The following is a 23,686-nucleotide window of genomic DNA, read 5'->3' as shown; positions in this document are numbered from 1 at the left end:
AAAGCTTTTGCACAACAAAGGAAACCATAAACAAGATGAAAAAACTCTCAGAATGGGAGAAAATATTTGCAAATGAATCAACGGACAAAGGATTAATCTCCAAAATATATAAATAGCTCATGCAGCTCAATCTCAAAAAACCAAACAACCCAATCCAAAAATGGGCAGAAAACCTAAATAGACATTTCTCCAAAGAAGACATACAGATGGCCAAGAAGCACATGAAAAGTTGTTCAACATCACTAATTATTAGAGAAATACAAATCAAAACTACAATGAGGTATCACCTCACACCAGTTAGAATGGGCATCATCAGAAAATCTACAAACAACAAATGCTGGAGAGGGTGTGGAGAAAAGGGAACCCTCTTGCCCTGTTGGTGGGAATGTAAATTGATACAGCCAGTATGGAGAACAGTATGGAGGTTCCTTAAAAAACTAAAAATAGAATTACCATATGACCCAGCAATCCCACTCCTGGGCATATACCCTGAGAGAACCATAATTCAGAGAGACACATGCACCCCAATGTTCATTGCAACACTATTTACAATAGCCAGGTCATGGAAGCAACCCAAATGTCCATCGACAGATGAATGGATAAAGAAGATGTGGTACATATATACAATGGAATATTTCTCAGCCATAAAAAGGGACAAAACTGGGTCATTTGTAGAGATGTGGATGAACCTAGAAACTGTCATACAGAATGAAGTAAGCCAGAAAGAGAAAAACAAATATCGTATATTAACCCATATATGTGGAATTAGAAAAATGGTACAGATGAACTGGTTTGCAAGGCAGAAATAGAGACACAGATGTAGAGAACAAACGTATGGGCACCAAGGGGGGAAGGGAGGGTGGTATGAATTGGGAGATTGGGATTGACATATATACACTAATATGTATAAAATAGAGAACTAATGAGAACCTGCTGTATAGCAGAGGGAACTCCACTTCACTGTACAATAGAAAGTAACACAACATTGTAAAACAACTATACCCCAATTTAAAAACTTAAAGATTGAAAAAAAAAGAAGTGAAGGTCTTTATAGGAAACTCAAGGCCACTGGGGAAAAGTGCTTTCTCTTCTTAATGAATACATTTGCATCCTTTCTTTTCCTTGTTCTTACAGGGCTACTGTATCATTTCACTTTGCCTAAGAGCTTACTGATTCCTTTTGTTATATGGCCATGGTTACTTTTCTATGTGAAAGTCCATATGTACCCAGGAGGATGTAGGACCCCAAAAGGGACTTTAGCCTTTCTGAAGCCTTTGGCAGTAAAAGCTTTCTGTTCTGGCAGACCAGTGTAGATATGCCACAAAAGACAGAGGACAAGAGCCTTCCTTGATAGAAGCCTTTGCATTATATAGGATGACTCACCCATGGAGGAAATTAGAAAATAAAATCCAGTAAAATATCTCAAATGTAATGGGACTCCTATAATTGGTGACAAAAGACCACTAAGACTTTATGAGTCTAGGGGAAGGGATCATAAAGATTCTCAAAAAAAATGAGACATTACGCCTGAGGAAAAAATCTCCAGGCTGTGATGAAAGATAGATACTGGGCTGTCACTCTGTCTGCAAGTGCCCAGCAGTAAACTTATACTCTATGGCCTATAGAAAGGCATCGAGTAGGTTAACGTTTAGTCTTCAGAAAATTGAAACTTAAAAAGTCTTTTTCCTAGGGAAAGGTGCCTTCCAAGTGGAAAAGATTAAGTTTTAGATGAGAGTTAAAACTCTGAGCAAAATAAAACTTAAAACATATAAATTATGATATAAAGATAACTAAGTTATTAATGAAAATTTAAAGAGTATGTCTATTGTTTTCTAATATAAACACTCTCAAAAACATTTTTAGATGAGAAAAAGAAAAATTTAACTTTCATTGAATGACGTCTTGTCTCTCTTATTTATAACATAAAAAATAGAGGTAGGAAAATTGACAACAAGCCAACAATGAGTAGTTACAAAAAGGGAAAGAAAAAAACAAATACAGGAGACCCTTTCCATTTGTAAGATGATAAATTATAAAGACACAGCTTCCTGGGACTTCCCTGGTGGCACAGTGGTTAAGAATCCACCTTCCAATGCAGGGGATGTGGGTTCGATCCCTGGTCAGGGAACTAGATCCCACATGCATGCCATAGCTAATAGTTTGCATGCCACAACAAAGGAGCCTGCAAGCCACAACTAAGAGGCCCGTGAGCTGCAACTACGGAGCTCACGAGCCGCAACTAAGGAGTCTGCCTGCCACAACTAAAACCTGGTGTAACCAAAATAAATTAAAAAAAAAAAAATATATATATATATATATATATAGAGAGAGAGAGAGAGAGAGAGAGAGAGTATGATTTTTTTTAAAAAAGACACAGCTTCCAACTGAAAAGACTTTTAAAAATCCATTTAATGAGATTAAATAGAGTTTCCATATTACTTTTTTTTTTTTTTTTTTGCGGTACGCGGGCCTCTCACTGTTGTGGCCTCTCCCATTGCGGAGCACAGGCTCCGGACACGCAGGCTCAGCGGCCATGGCTTATGGGCCCCGCCGCTCTGTGGCATGTGGGATCTTCCTGGACCGGGGCACGAACCCGTATCCCCTGCATCGGCAGGCAGACTCTCAACCACTGCGCCACCAGGGAAGCCCCCCATATTACTTTTTTAAAGCATGAATAAAAAGTAAAATATAAGCTAAGTTTATGTGATACTACTCAAATACTTTAATAAATTGTTTTATGTATTCTGGGTGTGAAAGATAGCTACATATCTTCTCCTGGTTTTGCTATATGAGAAATAAAAAGGCAAACTTAGCAAATGTGAGAAATACAGCATTTTACAAAATGCTAAATTAAATGAAAATTCCAAAATTCTGAACACTTGCCTTACAAATTATTATTGCTTAAAGTATATAAACATGAATATGGGCATACAACTGAGTTGTGTTTTTATCTGAATGATTGGTGTCATTAGAAACTGGTCTTGAAAACCTCAGATGATATTGCAATTTATGAGAACCTGGAGAGTTTCTCCACTTCCCTTTATGTGTAAACTTATAAGATGTGATATCTTTCTAATAAAAGTTTTTAAATAGTATTTAGTGAACTTTAATGCCAACTTAATATATTTTTCTAAAATCTTAAATTGTCTTTGGAAACTTAGACTAATAGTTTATTGAGATACCTAGTTAAGAATCAATATTTACCTGGGACTTTGAAAAATATTAAAATTCAGAGTGCCAATGGACTTCCCTGGAGGTACAGTGGTTAAGACTCTGCGTTTCCACTGCAGGGCGCCTGGGTTCAATCTCTGGTTCCAGGAACTAAGATCCTACATGCCGTGCAGCGTGGCCAAACAAATAAAATAATAAAATAAAATAAAATTCAGAGTGCCAAGAACTGTGAAGAATGTAAGATTCTACTCTAATTTCAGCCAACAAGCTAGCCTTCCACAGTTTCACGGACAGTGGCAGAAGACACAGGACACGTGGGTCGGAGATAGTATTACTCCCAGCAATCCCAGCATTTCACCAGTCCCCTAAGTGCCACTTCCCACAGAGTGACACAAAGAGGGTCAGGGGATACCCGCATTGCCCACACAGTGGATTGCATTACAGGAGAGGAACCCTGAATTTGAAGAGCACGAATATTTTATAATAAGCAGTAAGCCCACCTGAACTTTGTACTGGAGGGAAACATCACTATGATGGGCAATAAATAAAAACATCCTTTGCTCTGGAGGAAGACACAATCTCTATGTCCTGGTTGTTCACTGTACAAACATCTTGGAAAGATAGTCCAGAACAAAGTTAATCATTGCTTCTGCTCTTATGATGTGCAGAATCATGAGAACCCCATGGAGAATGGTCTCCCAACACAGAGAGAAATAAAAAATAAAATGCATAGCTCCTACACAACACCTAGGCATGGTTTTATATATGTATTCTTATTTATGCATGAATACTTTTTTCCTTCAGAATACTCAAATTAAGATTAAAAAGCATATAAACATCAAATTATGATATACTTGATAAAGTTGTTTTAAGAGCTGGAGTTTTAGAGATTTAAGTATTGTCATTTAAACTTACATGACTATATATGTGTGTGAGTGCATATGTACATATCAAAGTTATATTAAGGTTAATAATTTTTAAAAATTATATATAACAGAGGAGGGATGACTTGCAGTTTGGGAAAAGAAAATTGGTCTCTGGGTATGTCATCTGTTGTCAACACGAAGCAGGTAAAAGTTCTTTGCCTAAATTATATTCTGACATGGGAGCAAAGATTGTCACACCTCTGTGTGTGCCCTCTCCCTTTTTGCAAGTGTGCCAGTATTTTTACTGATCCTTGAGATGCTTTTGAGTGCTTCATGATTGTACCCAAGTTCCTGACTGCTAAAAGAATTATTATGATTTCCACTGTTATCTCTCTATGGCTGTTATAAAATATCCACTTCTAATTTTTAGTCACCTTTGCTATTATTTGCATCAACTCTCCTGTCTCTTAGGGCTACTTTTTCATATATTACCCATTTCTATAACTTGACCCAAAATTCAGAAGCTTTGGACACTCACAGGATGTCATTTTCACCTAAACTGTCTTTGCTGCTCCCCAGACTAACAAAGATTTGCTCCCTCGCCTTGTCCAGTTCAGCACTTGCCAACGAGGAAGAGAGCCCAGGAGTGAATGGGCATGATCTGTATGCTGCAGTTTTTTCCAGAATTGCCCTGGAGTCTTGTAAACGCTGCCCTTTTTTTTTTTTTTTTTTTTTTTGCCAGCCCCTCAATGTTGAAAACGATGCTAAGAGATGGCATTCCTCCCCTCCTTGGGAACCCGGTGAAGAGTTGTTGATATGAGTGTGCCCTCGTGATTGCAAGCATCTGTTTAGGAAGAGTGGAAACAGCCACGAAGAGAGGTAGACGCAATGACTATCCGCAAAAGACTTCTAAGAGACAGCTTATTCCCAGGTTTGGAATACCCTTGTCTGTTAACAATAGTTGGATACACTTCGCAGGAGAGATTGTAAAAGAATTTTGTTTTAAGGCCCTACACGTATGTAGCAATGCCTTCATTGATTTTTCCATCTTAAATTAATCAAGGGTAATGTTAAAATAGAAATCTTAAAGAAGAAGAAAAAGGAGAAGGAGGAGGAGAAAGAGAGGAGAAGGAGAAGGCAGGGAAGAAGGAAGGACCAACCCACTGGCTAAAGATTTTGAAAAACTGGATTAAAGTGGCCAAAAATATTGTCCATAGCCAAGAAGCAAGTAGCAGAGGTTACCTCTGGGGAGAGGAGCTAGAGGGAAAGGGTATGAGGAAGACTTCTTTTTCACCATTTACCCTTTTGTTCTTTTGCATTTGGTACAAAGTTTATAATTGCTTATCAAAAAGTTCATATGATAACACTCTTCCAAATTACAATGTCACATACATGACCCTTGAATTACATTTCTTGCAGATATAACTGCACATGTGCAAATAATGATGGGGGAAACCTGTTCATGGCAGTATCGTGTGTAATAGCAAAAGATAGGAGGCATCTAAATATCCATGAAGGGGATGAGTGAAAGGAACTGTGTACATCCATACAACCGGATAAAATGCAGACCCAAGAAAGGATCAAGAAGCCTATTATACACTGATACAGAATCTGTATCTCCAAAATATATTAAGTAAAAAAAATAAATTAATAAAAGAAAAAGATACAGAAGTAAACTATGCTATCACTCTCTGTAAAATAGACATGCATTTCCTTGCTTATGTATTAACAACTATACCTAAAGGATACAGAGGAATAATATTATTGGTTGAATCTGGGGAGAAAATTAGGTGGCAGTAAGACAAGAGTAAGAGGATGGCTCTTCACTATATACACTTTTGTACCTTTTAAACTTTAGGTCTTATAAATATATTACCTATTCAAAAATAAAAATAAGCATTTTTTGAAGGAGATAATAGTAAATGTTACCAATTTCAGAAAACCTCATCCATAGGCATTTTCTACACCTCCACCAAAGTTCAATTGGTATCCCAATAAAATCCATTTAGACTATCTCTGGAATGATCCTGAGACTATGAGAAATAGAAAGAACATGGCAACTGAATTATTCTGTAGAGATAAATGAGGAAACCCAAGTAATTTTCTGCAGATGAAAACTTTTTTCGATATATAAGTATACATATATCAGAGTGCTCTTCTTGCTATGAGTTTTTTAAAACTTTTAAAATTGTGATATAATTTTAGACTTACAGAAGAATTGCAAAAATAATACAGATAGTTCTTGTACACCACCTTTCACCCAGCTTCCCCTAATGTTAACATCTTGCATAATCATATTACAATGATCAAAGATAAGAAATTAGCATTGGTGCATTACTACACCACAGATTTCATTCCAACTTCCTGTGAGATTTTAAATTATGTTTCAAAATCTACTTGATTCAGGCGACTTCCCTGGTGGTGCAGTGGTTAAGAATCTGCCTGCTAATGCAGGGGACATGGATTCGAACCCTGGCCCGGGAAGATCCCACATGCCACGGAGCAACTAAGCCTGTGAGCCACCACTACTGAGCCTGTGCTCTAGAGCCTGCGAGCCACAACTACTGAAGCCCGCACGCTCTAGGGCCCGCATGCCACAACTACTGAGCCTGCATGTTGCAACTACTGAGCCTGCATGCTGCAACTACTGAAGTCCACACGCCGAGAGCCTGTGCTCCACAAGAGAAGCCACCGCAATGAGAAGCCTGTGCACCACAACAAAGAGCGGCCCCCGTTCGCCTCAACTAGAGAAAGCCCACGCACAGCAACAAAGACCCAACGCAGTCAAAAATTAAAAAAAAAAAAAAATAAACCTACTTGATTCAAAAAGCAAGCCATTAAGAACATAAACATCATTTCTTTCTGTTACACAGCAAAACAAACTTATTTTTTGTCTTTAGATTTTAATTTTTGTCACAAATATTTTTTGTAAGTGTTCAAAATAGCTAGATAGTATTCTGAAGATTTTTAAATGTTTGTATAGGTGTACAATACGGCAAACTGAATTCCTATTGGAAAAAGTGGCATCTGTAGAATTGTGGATTTGGCTTAAGGGACTTAAATTATGGCCTGAGAGAAGTATTCATGTTTCATCAATTGATCACAAGCTTTTGCTAGTCAAAAAATTTGTGAATTAGCCACTTAATTAAAGAGATTTCAATTCCATTCCTGAGTCTACCATCAAACGCAGTGGTTCTCAAAGTGTGGTCCCCAGACCAGCAGCATCAGCATCAGCTGGAGCTTGTCAGAATATGTAAATTTCCAGTCATCTGTGTTTTAGCAAGCCCTGGGTGATTCTGAAGGCTAAACTTTAAAAATCTCTGATTATAAGTGTTTCAATGACTACAAGGAAGGGAGAAGCAGAAGGGAGGAACTAATAGAGAACAAGAAATTCTCAATGGAACATTCAACCTGCCTGCTTGTTAACAGGAAGGTCTTGGTTCAAACTTTACTTGTTCGTTTCCAAGAAATAGATTGTACTTAATTTCTCTTAAATACAGACTTACTTTTGCTATACATCAAGGTTTCACCTTTGACCTGAGTGAACTGGTTCCAAAGACTACAAAATGATTAATGTAGAACCTCTGCATTGATAACCTCTTCTGCCAGAAACCGATTTCATCACTTTCTCATTGGGAAATGAGTATAATAACTCCTCACTTTGCACAGTTCTGATATGCACAAATTTCAGTCACAGCGGTCTAAATTAAGACCAGTCCCCCAATACCTGTGAGTAATGACATAGGACAAACTTCACTGTCCTCAAAGCACGAGGGAAATAAGAGATGTGTATCATGATCTGTAGCCAATCACATCAATTCTTTCAAAGTCTGTTGACGACTAGTCACCATGCATTTGTTATTCAGCATGCAGTTGCTGCTTTGTCTTCCAGTGATAAAGCCCACCTCACATTTTACAAAAATGAATGACTGAAAGAATTGTCCAAGAAAGATTAAAGTGCAGCACACACACAAAAAAAGGAAAAGTGATATTGCTAGAAGTGAAGTGAAATTGGAAGTGATTAGAAGATACCGCCGGGGGAATGTTGACACCGCTGCCATTCTTGAGACTCCAGGCATGCAGTCAGGGGAACTTTGTGAAGGTGAACTTAGCGACATAAATAAGGAAAGTGGTTGTGACACCAGGGATGAAGATGTGCCAGTGGAAGTGATGTCTGCAAAATCCTTCATGTTGAAGAATCCTCAGAGAGATTTCGTAACATAGAAATCACAAAAGATAAAATCTTGGAAGCAAAAAGTTGTCAGATTGTACTCCACTGAGAGGGGGGAGCTATATAAGTGGATTGGTGGACTTTCAGGGAATTAGGAGCTGAAAAATTGTGTAGTAAGTTGGAAATATTTTATTCAGAGATTGTTTTTGTATCTCATATGTTACCTTTGCTGACAGAAAATCAAGTCACAATCAAGCTAAGAAGAGGATTATAACCCGGGACACGGATTCGCAGAACTCTGACAACTGTTCCACTGGTCAAGAGTTAGAGGTGCAGTTTTATACATTCCTGAGACAGAATTTATGTATCACATTTACAGGTTAGCATTGTACATCAAGTTCATCAGAGATGTTTTGGTCAGTTATGTGTGTACAGAGTGAGCCTTTGGTCAATGTGACCCCCTGTATGGGATGAAAAAGAAATATTAATCTTAAAATTACCATGCTGGTGTCTGAAGAAAGGGACCATTTTTCTCAACAGTTGATTATATCGTCCTGCTTTGAGGAGGTCTGGTTAATGTATCATGCTGATGCACATTGGGAAAGGCCCACCACAAAGAGGGGCGTTTTTTCTTTTTTCTTTCCATCTTAGTTTGATTGTCTTGTCATAGAACATTTATGATTTTTCCTCATCACCTTTATCATCTAAAGTTTGACTTCTTTCTGGTTGTCATTCTCAGTAAGTTACTGGTCTGGTAATAATTAAATTATTGTCTATTTTTTTTCTGAAATATATAAATACTTGTGAATTTTCTTTAGTAAGCTAGAATAGGATTTTTGGCTCTTCTCCCACATTTAGGGTGGTTAAAAGAAGGAAGGGGAGGAGAAAAAGGAGAGGACAAGGGAAGGGAGGGGGGGAAACTGGAGAAGAAGAGGTGCTCTGTCCACCCACCCACGCATCCCCCTTCCAGATTATTCTTTTATGGTATTTTATCTTTTTCTTAGGTATTCAGTTATTCGGTGTCTTATTCATTTTAAATGTTCTATTTTGTGTTCTCTTTCAGATAGTCTTTCTAATACCAGAAGTTCATGGCCACTGAGTCCTACTGCTTGTTGTACGTGCTGACTCTTAACAGGGTGAGTTGTCTCCATGTATGTTTCGATTATGATCAAAACATATGATCTGTAGCAGGGCTTGCTTTTTCCTGAGAGAACCCATTGTGCCCTGGGTGAAGAAGAGTCCTGGCAGATCCATTCTCTGTTGACTTCCAGCAAGAGTCTTGGGATGTCACTGGACTTGGACACATTTTTATATTAAATTCCCACCTTGGGGTTGGGGGACTTCATTGGTAAAAGAAATTCAATCTCCAAACCTCTATGAGAAACTGGACTCTAAGATGTTAACCAGGGGGGAAACTGGGTAAGGGGTATATGGAGGAACTCTGTGTACTATCTTTACAACTTTTCTACAAACCTAAAATTATTCCAAAATAAAAAGGTGATTTTTCAAAAGGGAAGCCCCTAGGTTAGACCCTTAGGTAGCCATGGAGTCAGCTTGCATGCATTCTGGTCCTGTGTTCATTTACATCTTCATTTTGTGTATCTGCAATATCCCTTTTGCCTTGCAAGTTCAGCTATGAATTTAAAATAAATTTTGTTGTAATTCATCTAGCACATCTGAGAGTTATTACAAGTAGATTTTCAGATCACATCAGTCCACTACACATGGAACTTAATTTCCTATTTTCTCTTTAATCCACACAAATCAAGCTTTTATCCCCACCAGTGAAACTGGTCCAGTCAATCTTACCAATAACATTCATCTTGCAAACCCACTGGTAAATTCTTAGTAGTCAGATACTCAGTCTTTTGTTAGTATTTGAATAGTTGAGCATGCCTTCCTTGAAACCCTTTATTCTCTTGGTTTATCAGACCTTCCTCTTATTTCTCGTACTTCAGTGGCCTCTCCTCAGACTTTTTTGTGGTCTCTCTCCTTTGCTGACCTTCAGATGTTGAGTGCCTCTGGACTCAGTCTTCCACCCAGTCTCTTATAATTCTGCAATCATTCCATGGGTGATATTATTCAGTACAGTGATTTTAAATATTCATATGCCAGGACTCCCAAATTGAGATCTTAGGACCTGATGACCTGATTTCTTCTCCTACCCCTGCCCCCCTGCTTCAGGTCCCCAGACTCATTTATACAACTGCCTACTCAATATCCCTGCTTTAATGTCAAATTTAATAAAGCCCAAACAGAACTCTCCATCTGGTGCCAAAAATAACAGATATGTTGTTCAGTATATGCCCGTGGTAGGCCTTGACCAGGTCTGGCAATGTAGCAGCAAATAGAAAAGTAAATCACTGTGGCATAGCAAAACCTCCTTATGGGGACTTCCCTGGCGGTCCACTGTTTAAGACTCCGTGCTCCCAATGCAGAGGCATGTGTTCGATCCCTGGTCAGGGAACTAAGATCCCGTATGCCGCAAAAAAGAAAACCTCTTTATGGAGTAGTAGGTAGACCTTTGAGTGGGAACATGGCCCTTCCCCAATAATAGTATGAGATGGTAAAACCACAGTTCTCTACATTGACCACTAAATTTCAAGTATACCTTCATAAGGGCCTTCAATCCAGAGATCTACTGTTTTATCAATACTATCTTTGGAGAGTAAACTTCTAGACTAGCTGGAGTAAAGGAGAGAAAGTTGCCTAACTACATGGAGTAGGGGAGGAATTCCTGAAGTCTGCTTTTTATTTCTTTCTCATTTAATTTCACATTTATTCTCATTGCACTGGGCTGGGAAAGGAAGGAGTTGTGAGTGTATAGAATTGCACTATTGCACTGTCTTTCAGACAGAATTGGGATCCAGGTTCTAACTTCCTTTGAGTTCAGGATCTGAATCAGAGTCAGAGGAGGTTGGCTGCAGCTGGAGGCTGGGGGCTGCTAGAAAAAAGGCAGGGAACAGGAATGTACTTGACCTCGGAGAATTCCTGTTCCCGGGCTCCCATCCAGGTACCTGAGGATCCTTCACGTAGATCACATGTTGGGGAGGTGGGCACAGCAGCTCCCCAAAGGGAATATGACTGGCACAGGCCTGGGACTGGTATTCAGGAGGTGGGAGGCTGGCCACATGTGCACAGGGAGGACCTGAGAAGACATTGTCCAACCATCTGTATCCCAGGATCCTGTGAAGGGGCCTCTCCATAAGGACAAGGCCAGGGCTTGCTCCTTGACTTCTGGTTGGCCTCATGAATAGTGGAGCATAAGTCATGCAAATTTATAAGCATCTGGAGACATTGTTGCCACTCTTCTTTATGCCCCTGTGCTTGCGACCCTGGGCAATTGCTTTTGGCTGTTACATGAGTCTTCTCACCATTTCACATTCAAGGAATTCCCATTCTTGTAGGAAACTCCCGATTTCCTGGTCACTCTAAGGTTTAATTAACTGGCTTGTTGGCTTTTCTGATCCCTGGGTTTATTTTTCCTCCTTTACTTCCTGGGGGGGGGGTTGTCAATGATTTCAGCCTGAAGTGTCTATTTTTATTCCTGATAAAAATGTCTATTTTGTTTTCTCTGCAGCCACAGGGTTCTAATCCAGGGTCAGCAAAGAGCTGGTGTCCAGGATCTTTTGAGCATGGGCCACTGCCTGTATTCCTTGCTTGGCCCTTGCAGTAAACCTTTCTCTGCTCCAAACCCCGATGTTTCAGTTTGTTTGGCTTCACTGTGCATTGTGCACATGAACCTGGGTTCGGCAACAAAGGCACTTACTCTGGCATGCTGGAATTCAGCAGAGCCTGGACGTGCCCGAGTATAGAAATGTGTTTGCTCCTCTCTGCTCTGGCAGTTTCTAACTGCTTTTTCAACAGACTTTCAACCAGTGTTCATGTTTTAATCTCACATCCCTACATCCAAAAAAACATGGTCCTACCAATTTCTGAGTCTTTTGGTTGTTCTGCAATACAAATGAGGTTGCTTATCAGCTTTCCGCACTCTGAATTTAGGACTAAGTTTTCTCCCATCTGCTAATTTTCTCATCATTTTCTCATTTGCTTTCCAATTTAAGTTTTGTGAGCTGTTGTCTCTTTTCCAATTTTCTTGAGTGTTTAAGTCTTTTCAGCAAGACTTTTTACCATTATTTTGGTGATCTTTCAAGAGATGGCAGAGGTTAAATATCAACCTTCCAACTTTAACCAAAATCAAGACTTTAATACATAGGGACAAAGGTCCCCATTTGAAGGAGGGTGGGATGGAGCAAAGGCGGGGCCACTGATACCCTTAGGAACCTAACAATCCACCTAGATCCACGAACTATTCAGAGTTGCCTGGGAAGCTTTGAAACCTCAGTTCACACTAGGTAGCCCAGGGGGAATTCTCATCACAGTTCTCTCAAGGAATGCATTCAAATGCAAGCATTTTGAAGTAAATCATGTAATCTCTATACAGTCTCTGTACAATCTGTACAAATCTCTGTGTAATCCCTCCAGTTTTTTACCTCTAGGAACCAGGGTCACTGCAAAGAAGGAGGGCAACCCAAATTGGGAAATAGGTGCCCCAAAGGAAAATTTAGTACCTATTCCTCAATCTGTATTCTGTTGAGAGTCTATCCCCTCAGTGATTCCCACTGTCCACAAGTATCCATCTATCTTATCAGACAGCCTTTGAGCTGATTAATCTAAACTCATATAGAAATGCACTCCCTGACTCTACTTTTTAGCCTCAGAACTTCATTTAGTTCGTTTGATAGATTTTCCTTTCTTTGTCTACTTCAGTGAGTCTAATAGATTGAACAGCTAATTCCAAATTAGAGAGAGCAGGAAAAAGAAGAAGCTTCCCATTCAAGGTCCCAAAGGATCTTCTGCCTTTCCCCTCCTTGGCAAGACAGGGAGTTCAGTCCCAAGTGTCTCCTTGCCTTCTGGAAGGAGTTTACCAGCTGACTTTACCACAGCACCACCTTGTCCAGGAACCAAGTTTTGAGGTGTGTTTAGAGTTAAATCTATTAGAATCATCTTTTGTGTTTTTGTTTTTTTACTTGCAGAGCCAGCAGAAAGGCAGCTAAACACAGGGTCTGGGGTTTTTTCATCAACTAACAGACATCAGCTTATAGAGAAAGATAGGTCATATAAAGTCAAGGCTATTAAAGTCAACTACAATTTAAGTGAACAAATTACATTTCCTACTGCAAACTCATTCTGCAGATTAAAGAAACACTGCAAAGTTATATTTGCTTTGCAGTAGAAGGGAGTTTAAACATGAATGATCAGCTCAGGAAAAACAGCTAGTAGCAGCGGACATCTCAGGAAAATTTTCGGTGTTTCTACTGAACATCACAAGAGACAGAGCCTTACAAATTATAATTAAATATGACTTTTCCTCCACTGGTCTGGGCTGCTTATTCCTGATATCACCAGAGTGTACATATTCCTGGTTCTTGACTTCTGAGCTTACTGTGGAGGATAATGATCAGCCTAATACTTTGAAAATTTCAAGTATTTAATGTAATAGGTTTCTTGACCACCACTCCCGCCAAAAAATGACACTATAGCCCATATAATTTCTTTTATTTGCGTCAGTTGTGAGTATAAAATTTTAAAGTTACTTTTCAAAGGAATTTTAAAGGAAAATAAAAATAGAAGCCTCTAGCAAGCAAAGGGGCACTATGCGTTGACCACCTTTTCTCTTCAGATGCGAAGGCCTTCCCAAACAGAGACAGTCTCAGGGAACACCAGCTAGTTATGCATCACCACAGCCTTTCTACGGGAGTCAGGAAGATGACAGAGTGCCCACCCCCTTTATTTTTTCGAAGTCCTATTAATATAATTTTTAAAAAGTTTTCAACAGAAACAACTGACAGTTAATATTTAGTTGGTTATTTTCAGACTTTAGTTGGCCTATCCTTCAGCATTCAGAACTGGAAACCAAGATCTAATTTGCCTCTGCCCTGGTCTGGCTAATGACTACAGATTTAGTAGGCCTACAATCCATCTGAAACAGTGTATCCCAAACAGAAAAGTTCAGATGAGCTATATTGACACACAGTATTTATTTTGATTTTTTTTGGTAATTACTTTAATCAGTATTAGAAAATACAAGAAATTAAACCTATGATTTCACTCAAGCGAAGTAAATGCAAATTGACTTAAAAATTAGGTAAATAATTCAGGTGGTACTCAAGTATGGCAAAAATCATGAAGCCTGAATAGGTGAAGAATGGCTGGATTTATTCCAAGGAAATGAGGTCTATAAACTGTCACTTCACTTCTACGTCTACTGCACCCGTTTCAGATGCAAGGAGTGGACCTAAGGACCACCACCACCCAGCTTATGCTCCAGGCCCACTTTCAAATGTGGGCAAATTCACCATATGAAATTCACAAACAGCATCAGCAGAAGTAACAATACCAAAGCAACTGATGGAGCAGTGAAGAGGAGGAAAATGCTGAGCTTTTTTCCTTAATGTAGCAGGGTTAGGAGAAATTTTATTTTTAAAATGCCCTTTATTGTTCTTAAAGTATTGTTTGTGCAAACAAAAAACATAAAAACTTGCAAGTAGAACTCATTTTGTTTTACAGTCCAGTTTAAAAGAGCTTCTTCTTAAAAGTACCTTTATGTAAATCGTCACCATTTCAGTAAGTAAATGCAGGCCTATAAGTTCAGGGGATAAAAATGGTCACATAAGCTGAAGGGGACATCAGGATGTGTCCTTTTTTGAATATGAATAGCAGGAGTAGTTTTACTCTTTAAAAGAAATTAAAACAGCATATCAACAGTACAACTCACTGTAGGAAATAGATAATATCCCTTCATCTTTGTAGTTCTATTTATTCTTCTAGTTATTCACTCATTCATTCAAAAACATTTAAGGGCTTACTATATGTCTAAGGAATTACTGCCAGCAGTGAAAAAATTCTTTTCCTCATCAGTTTGTTTGACCTAAGAATAAAAGAAGCAAAAACATCATTTTGCCATTTTTGGATTAAAATTCACAACTTCCTAGAAGCTATTCTGGATCAACTCTACTCTATGCTAACAATGCCTTTACTGTCTCTTCTTGGTTCTTATTTTATACAACAAAGTTGGTTGCTGTGGCAGGCGGAATAATGTTCCCCCCAAATAGGTTGGCTTACAATCGCTAGAGGGCTTTACAATTGTCAGCGGAGGCTACTGGAGAGTAAAACTAAACTAGGTGGTCACACAGGGAAAGAAGCCGAGTTTTAGCATCATTTGCCATATAAATGGCCTCACATGTTCCAGGTTAGCAAAGAAGCAATGTAGTTGACTTAGAGATAGCCATCTAATTTTAGATCTCAGGTAAGCGGGAAAAGTTTCACAGTATGCTCTGTGTTGATATGCAAAACTTTGTTAATGTGTATGTTTTGTTTGGATCTTTATCTCATATTTTACTTACTAATGCTATTTAGTAAGCACTTGAGAATGTGGCAAGCACAGCATTTAATAGAAATACATGGTAGAGTTGCTGGCAATGTGGGTCTGGATTTTTGCTGAATTTTGGATTAGGAAACTTTCTTACCTTGAAACCCCTTGAACAATTGTGACTTAAACCAAAGTTTAGCCCTTGATTATTTCCTGTTAAGGGACTCTGGAAATCCTCCACAGCATGTAACAGTAGTGCTAAACCTAAAGAAAACACTCAACAATTAGGTGTTGTTGATTGATTTCACCCTATGGTTGATTGATTTCACCCTGTAGACTCAAGTGAGACTAAATTGTTGGCCATTTTTCTCATTTAGTATCTTCTTCAGTTTCCTGGATCCCAGGAGATTTTTAGTATGAGCCAACAAGGATCTCTGACCTCCATTCTCAGAAAATGTCTGGCATTACCTCAAATCTGGATTTGAACATTATAGAGGGTGGATAGGGAGCATCATCTCTAGACTGAGGGTCAAGTACACTTTGTCAGCTTGGTATTAGTTCTTGTCACAGTTCCTAGCATGATAATTTTCAAATAAATAAATGAGTTTTGGGAAAAAATGTAGTATTTAGAACCAGATATTATGTTGAATACACAAATATAGAAAATTAAGTCATTATTTCCCCGTTATCAGACTTTAGGTTGGCCTTCTGAATTAATGAGAAAATGTTTTCTTGAGTATTCGTGTTATCTTGCAGGGTGGGTAGGACTGTATTTTAAAGTTAAATGACTAAAAATACTATTTTTGGTTTTTATTAACGAGCCTGGGTTAGGGCTACAGTTGAAAACCTCTGGAGCTTTACGAATCATGCAGTTTATTTAAGCAGCAAGAGTTGTATTGCTCTCAATTTCACTAAATCAACATTCATTATGTATAAACAATTAAAGCGCAAAAAGCCTTTAAAAAAAAAAAAAAAAAAAAGACCATAACCGAAACCTGTGTAGTCCCAAAGCAGCATGGAGCCCCAAAGCAGCATGGAGCTGTACAGGCCGGAAGCATCCATTTAAATTCCTGAGTTACAAGGAACATTACCCCTACATAAGCAAAAGTTTACAATGATTTTATCAGGCATTTCTCACACCTGTTAAAATTATAAGCATTATTTTTAAAAGAGAGCGAGAGAAGACCAGAGGCAACATGAGAAGGAGGTGGCTACTCCAGAGACATCTGCAGAGGACACTACATATTTCTTCTCGCCCTGAACGCTGGACGGTAAACCGGATCTTCTGGGGCTTGCTGGGTAGCCGACATTTTCCGTACCAGGAGTTTCACTGTCAAGGTCTGAAGGATGTTAAACGCTTGGGCCAAAGGCCAGGCTGCTCTTTACCGTCAAGTTAAGAAGCGGTGGGAACGAGCGGAACAGCCCGATTCCCCTCCAGTGCAGAGTGTGGACGTGCCTGCCCCTCCGGCACCGAGCACTGCGGGACCGGCGAGCCTGGTCCCACTCGCCGGCGGGAAAGCCGGAGCTGCCAACCATCCGGCGCGCCCCAGCCTTCCGCCTCCCGGTCCAGCCCGGCGGCCCGGCCGCCTCTGCTTCGGGGACGCGGAAACCCCGTAGGAGCAGGGCGGGCGGGGAACGCGGGTCTTCCTACCGCTTGCTGCAATATTCTTCCGCCGCAGAGCAAAGAGTCCCAACATCCCCCCCAGGGTCTTGGGATGTTCAGCAACGCCGTAAGATGGACAAATAACTAAATTTGGGTTTTCCCACCGATTTGTTTAGGATATTTTCTGAGATAAGCACCCCAGGATCACAATTTTGTGGCTGGTCGAAGAACGACGGGAAAATTCCTCCGCAGAAAACGGGTCCCGGCCGCGAACCTATAAAAAACGGGTGGTGCGGTCCTTCTGTCTTTCCAGTCGGGCACTGAGTGGTTCATCGGATCATGTCTGGTAGCTCCGCGGATTATAACAGGTATGCCGCTTCCTCGGTGGTGGTGGTGCTCTGTGGTATAGGTCCTGAGGCGCCGGAGGAGGTTGTAATAGATGGAGAGGAGGCAGGGAACCCCGGGCTCATAGGCGTGGCTTTGGGATACAGTACTCCTGTGTTCTTCGAGAAGCTTCCATGATAGGTAGGGCCTGGATTGTGGGGAGACGGGTAAGAAAACGAGGTGGTGAGAGAGTGTGTTTTCCCGAAGACGTCTTGAAATCGCGGCCGTTTCCCCTGCCCGTACGGAGCCCGGCATTTATTGGCAGCCGTGGCGCAGTCCGCAGTCAGTACGGTGTAACTGGGTTGTCGAAAGCTCTATTCGTGGCTAGCGGCGCGGTTTGGGAGCGCTAGGCAGTAGGTTGGGTGGGGGCAGGACGGCAGCGGCGGCCGGAGGCCGGATGGGGCCGGGCCGGCAACGGGGTCCCGGCGAGCCGTTGGCAAGGCCTTGCCGGGCCTAGGCCCGCGTCACTCACTACGGCTTGCGCATTGTTAGGGGCGGAGCTCGGCTTGTGGAGCTCTCGCGAGACGGTGCACTGCCGAGAGGGGAGCGCCTGGCGCTCAGGCCTGGGGGGGAAGGGCCGGCGTCTGTGGGGCCTTCCCGGGCGTCCCCGGTTCCTAACCTTTGAGCGGCCGCGCAGTACATCGTGTGCCCTGCGGCACCATCTGCCTTTGCTCGTTTGGGAAGTGTACACGTGCGGGGGAGAGCGACCGGATGAGAAAGGGCTTCTCTTCCCCTCAATGTGCAGTTGCAGGGGTTTGGGGAAGGGACGTTCTCCTAACAGCAGTATTTTTGTCAGCAGAGAACATGGCGGCCCCGAGGGAATGGAGCCCGATGGTGTCATCGAGGTAAGAAATGGGTGTGGAATTTGGAACTTTGGAAAGGTGAGTTTGTTCATCCGTTTATTCCTTTTTTTTTTTTTTAACTTTCAGAGCAACTGGAATGAGATTGTTGATAACTTTGATGATATGAACTTAAAGGAGTCTCTTCTTCGAGGCATCTATGCTTATGGTTTTGAGAAGCCATCAGCTATTCAGCAGAGAGCTATTATCCCGTGTATTAAAGGTAAAAGAACTCGTTGGCGCTTCTTAAAAATGAGTTCCCTGTTCTGCATAGGACCTGCACCTTTTTCTCTTTAATATGGGAAAATTACCTTCTGGGGGACTAGCACCTATTTGTATTCCTTAAAGTGAAATGATGGCAATCATCTTTCGGGACTGACCTGAAATGAAGAGAATACTCATTGCTGATCACTTGATTATTTGGGCATAATTCATGTTCCAAATGGAATACGTGGTGTAAACTAGAAGTGGCGGTTTGATGTGGGATCGGTAAATGTGTATCCTACTTTTTTTAGGGTATGATGTGATTGCTCAAGCTCAGTCAGGTACTGGCAAGACAGCCACATTTGCTATTTCCATCCTGCAACAGTTGGAGATTGAGTTCAAGGAGACCCAAGCACTAGTATTGGCCCCCACCAGAGAACTGGCTCAACAGGTATTGATAGTGTAGTTCAAAAAAACTGCTTGCGTGTTGTACAGGTTTCAGGTTTCACAATTGTGAAGAATTTAAAGCTTAGTATAAATTTGTCCTACAGAGCCCTCCTTTTAACTGTCCGTGCATGCAGGGAGTTTCTCTTGAAAGCTAAACAGTCAAACGGGAACTGGGTGTGCAGGTATGGTTTACCAGGGTTGTGTAACAGATTGAGAAACTGAAGTTTTTGTTTAGGGTGGACTAGACCTGTTCTCATTTTCAAGTTTGAATGCAGTTGCGCAACATGAAAACTGCAGTGACATGTTATTTGACTGTCTTAGTAGTTTGTGATGTATCTGTCGCATGCTGTGTTTTCAGAGCTCACTGCCATATTGGTTTGAAGTAAAACCTTGCTAGTACATCTGTAGGGTTTATTAAAGCCAAGATAATATACGTTGCAGTGCTGCGGGAAAAATTACTGTTTTACCGCGGTTTACACTTTCCTACACAATGAAGAATAACAGTAGGAAATGTTGTTAGTTACGTAGCTGGTACCTGGGGCAACAGGATCTCAAGTTTGACAAGGCACAGGATGTTTTCAGGGAAGTTTATCTTGAGGCATTTAGATTGGTCTGCATTTTAAGCTCGGAAGTATTTACGTGCTCTGCATGCATTAAAGCTGTTTGTAGACCAGATATTTGCCATTATGCTTTGAAAGTTAAGTCACAGAACCAATAATTCTGCTGGATAATAATTAAGGCTTTTGGCTTTCAGATCCAAAAGGTAATTCTGGCACTTGGAGACTATATGGGAGCAACTTGTCATGCCTGCATTGGTGGAACCAATGTTCGAAATGAAATGCAAAAACTTCAGGCTGAAGCACCACATATTGTTGTTGGTACACCAGGGAGAGTGTTTGATATGTTAAACAGAAGATACCTTTGTAAGTATTGCTGTCGAATATAGTTTGGTTTTACTATTATAAATAAATAGCATGCCTGAGAACCTAGAGATGATAGTATGACTTTTATTTTAAACAGCTCCAAAATGGATCAAAATGTTTGTTTTGGATGAAGCAGATGAAATGCTGAGCCGAGGGTTTAAGGATCAAATCTATGAGATTTTCCAAAAATTAAATACAAGTATTCAGGTGAGCTTTATTTCACTCCCACTCTTAAAATAGCTGGAGGTTAGAGTTAATGCAGGTATTATTACAACACAACTGAAGTGTTCTATTGTTCCCCCTGCTTAAAGCAAAAGCAATTGATGCATAACTCTGTCACAATTCCATGCTCAGACAGAGACGCTTGGTCTGAAAGATTTTTTTCCTTGAGTATTGTGCAAGTTGTGCTAACTACTTGTGTGACAGCATAATGAATTTTTTTTTAAGGTGGTGTTGCTTTCTGCCACAATGCCAACGGATGTGTTGGAAGTGACCAAAAAATTCATGAGAGATCCCATTCGAATTCTGGTGAAAAAGGAAGAATTGACCCTTGAAGGAATTAAACAGTTTTATATTAATGTTGAAAGAGAGGTAATTTGTCTAATTGTCAAACATAAAAATGTAGCCAGTTTTTTTTTTACCTTCTTGAATAAGCACTGTGCTAAAATTACAGAAACTAGGATCACATCTTGGTTTTTGTAATAATGCTAGCAGAGTACACACAAGAAGAAGAGTAACTGCACTAGGTTGTAAAAGACTGGGGTGGACCTCTTTCTTAATGTCCAATGTCCTTTGTCTTAAGATTTGGTGCAATATGTCTTTAGACCCATCTAATAATGAGTTTCTAATGAATGGAAGTTGGAAACAATCATGTTAATTACTGTTAACTTCCTCTTTGAAATACTGTAGGAATGGAAGTTGGATACACTTTGTGACTTGTACGAGACACTGACGATTACACAGGCTGTTATTTTTCTCAATACAAGGCGTAAGGTGGACTGGCTCACTGAGAAAATGCATGCCAGGGATTTCACAGTTTCTGCTCTGGTAAGAGGTATTCTAACATAGTAATGGTAACTGAAGTCTACCTTCATTAAAGCAGGATTTAGACTACAATATAGCTGCTAAGTGCTGTGTTGTCGTTCCCCCTGCTCAAAATAAAGTTGTTTCTTAACTATACCTGTCTGCTGTACCCCTGTAGCAGCCAGGGACGCTTGGTCTCATACATGTTGATAAAATTAAATGTTGATTTGATTGGTGATTCTCGAATTAATAGGTTTGTTCCTTCGCAGCATGGTGACATGGACCAGAAGGAAAGAGATGTTATTATGAGGGAATTCCGATCAGGGTCAAGCCGTGTTCTGATCACTACTGACTTGTTGGTAAGTCTCTCACTGCTCTTCTTAATTCACCAAAAGTTTGTTTGGGGGGAAGGTTTTTTAATAACCTTTACCAGTTCTGGGCTATTTGGGAGAATAAAGAAAAGACCACACTCCACAGTGAGCTATACCACTTAGTATAGTTCATTACTATTTTGTGGCCTACATTACATAGGTGTCTAGTTTTTCAATTAGAATATGAACATCGTCGTCATTGTATTTCAGGCTCGTGGGATTGATGTGCAACAAGTGTCATTGGTTATTAACTATGATCTACCTACCAATCGTGAAAACTATATTCACAGGTAAGTAGATGGCATCTTGGCTTTACTGTACTGGTAAAATTCATATTTTGCTTTTCTACTGACTGATTTGTCTGAAAGGTCACCTCAAATCAGGGAATTGAGTAATATGACATAGTAACTTGGTAGGGTGTAATTAAAATTGTACTTGGGAAGATTGGTCATACACAGTGGGAAAACAGTTGTGAATGTTGCCCAAATTGTGGACTCTATACATACAGATAAGGTTGTTTTAGATCGGTTGGTCTTAGCTTATTTTTGAGCTGTATTTAGTGATGCTCGTGTCCGTGTCCATGCGCTTTCTTGGTGATTCCTCTATAGTTGGGATTTTCTTGGTGTCATCTGGTAGCAATTTGAGCAGTCCCTGGTTTAGTTATAGTGGCTTTATCCCTAAATAAATTGAATTGTACTTTGTTATATGATGTAAAAAAACTTTTTAAAAAATACAGGGGTCGATAGCAGCAGTTGATGACGAGATGGCGCTCAGAAACGGCGTTGACGTAATTTAGGACGTGGAATCATAAGCGAAACAGCACACTGTTTGAATAAAGAGCGAGTCGGTATTTATATTTGTTTTTCTTTTGTCATGATTATTTGATATTTTAAGATGCTCCAGCCAAGGCATTTTGTATACTAGCCTATTAGGTGGTTTGTATTGTCTGGTTTCTATCAGGAAGGTTAGAAAGCTGTTTTTGGAGGTAAACACGTTTGAGTAATTTCAGTTATAACGTGTGAAACTGAGCAAAAAAGCAGTGATAAGTTTGGGTCACCATACCAAATAATTTGTTTTCCCACTGGAAAAAGTTGTAAGTTTTAGACAATAGTTAACCTTGCAGCATTTGTATTTGCAGTTTACAGTTCCAGAAGTGCGTCGAAATGGATTACATAACTGTTCTTTTTGTTTTATCCCTGGTGTTTTACATCTGTCCCAGGCTGACATCTGCTCTTGGCTGGCCCACTTTGGTATGGGCTTTAAATTCACTACCCCAAACACAATACTGTCATCTGCTTTAAAAAAAAAAATAATGCTCAAGATACTTGATAAAATCTCATTTTGCAGCCAGACAAGCCTTGAATCCTTTTGGCACTAACTGCAAAGGAAGATTTTTTTCTCTAGATATTGATTAGCAGCTAGTGCTCCAATTAGAAGCACGAACTATAACCTTGATAAGTAAACAGCAGCTGATGGTTAACAAGTGGATCATCATGTTCAGTAGTTCATGCAGCATATGAAGTAGTATATTCTAATTGCTGATTTCTTTTTCTTACACAGAATTGGCAGAGGGGGTCGATTTGGGAGGAAAGGTGTGGCTATAAACTTTGTTACTGAAGAAGACAAGAGGATTCTTCGTGACATTGAGACTTTCTACAATACTACAGTGGAGGAAATGCCAATGAATGTGGCTGACCTTATTTAATTCCTGGGATGAGATGGTTTGGAATGCAGTGCTCGCTGTTGCTGAATAGGCGATCACAACGTGCATTGTGCTTCTTTCTTTGGGAATATTTGAATCTTGTCTCAATGCTCATAACGGATCAGAAATACAGATTTTGATAGCAAAGCGACATTAGTCGTGAGCTCTTGTGAGGAAAGTCGTTGGCTTTATCCTCTTTAGAGTTAGACTGTTGGGGTGGGTATAAAAGATGGGGTCTGTAAAATCTTTCTTTCTTAGAAATTTATTTCCTAGTTCTGTAGAAATGGTTGTATTAGATGTTCTCTATCATTTAATAATATACTTGTGGACTAAAAGATATAAGTGCTGTATAAAATCAGCCAATTATGTTAAACTAGCATATCTACCTTTATTGTGTTTGTCATTAGCCCGAATAGAAAGGCCTTTAAAACTGATTTTTTTAGAAAGCATTTGAATGCATTTTGTTTGGTATTATATTTATTCAATAAAGTATTTAATTAGTGCTAAGTGTGAACTGGACCCTGTTGCTAAGCCCCAGCAAGCAATCATCCTAGATAGGGTTAAACGTTTACCCCAGTAAAATTGCCATATTGCACATGTCTTAATGAAG

At 40.0% G+C, this 23,686-nt stretch overlaps 1 protein-coding gene across 4 annotated transcripts; it reads left to right on the top strand.

Annotated features, from left to right (window-relative positions):
- Positions 1 to 17,522: 17,522 nt before the first annotated feature.
- EIF4A2 (eukaryotic translation initiation factor 4A2) lies at positions 17,523 to 23,578 on the top strand (the record flags this gene model as incomplete). Of its 4 annotated transcripts, none has more annotated exons than XM_079704823.1 (11): positions 17,523 to 17,551; positions 18,367 to 18,412; positions 18,497 to 18,629; positions 18,922 to 19,061; positions 19,812 to 19,980; positions 20,078 to 20,187; positions 20,428 to 20,571; positions 20,890 to 21,027; positions 21,273 to 21,362; positions 21,585 to 21,664; positions 22,935 to 23,578. In XM_079704823.1, 11 exons carry the CDS (start codon positions 17,523 to 17,525, stop codon positions 23,077 to 23,079), a joined length of 1,224 nt encoding a protein of 407 aa, XP_079560949.1. In that variant the 3' UTR covers positions 23,080 to 23,578. The 4 variants fall into 4 exon arrangements, with proteins under 4 accessions (XP_079560949.1, XP_079560948.1, XP_079560947.1 ...); XM_079704822.1 differs by having other exon boundaries at positions 18,364 to 18,412; XM_079704821.1 differs by having other exon boundaries at positions 18,349 to 18,412.
- Positions 23,579 to 23,686: the final 108 nt, after the last annotated feature.

Source organism: Hyperoodon ampullatus (genome assembly GCF_949752795.1).
Source record: "Hyperoodon ampullatus genome assembly, chromosome: 5".
NCBI classification, from domain to species: Eukaryota; Metazoa; Chordata; class Mammalia; order Artiodactyla; family Ziphiidae; genus Hyperoodon; species Hyperoodon ampullatus.
Note: the sequence above shows the minus strand (reverse complement) of the source record. Positions and strands in the feature narration are given on the sequence as shown.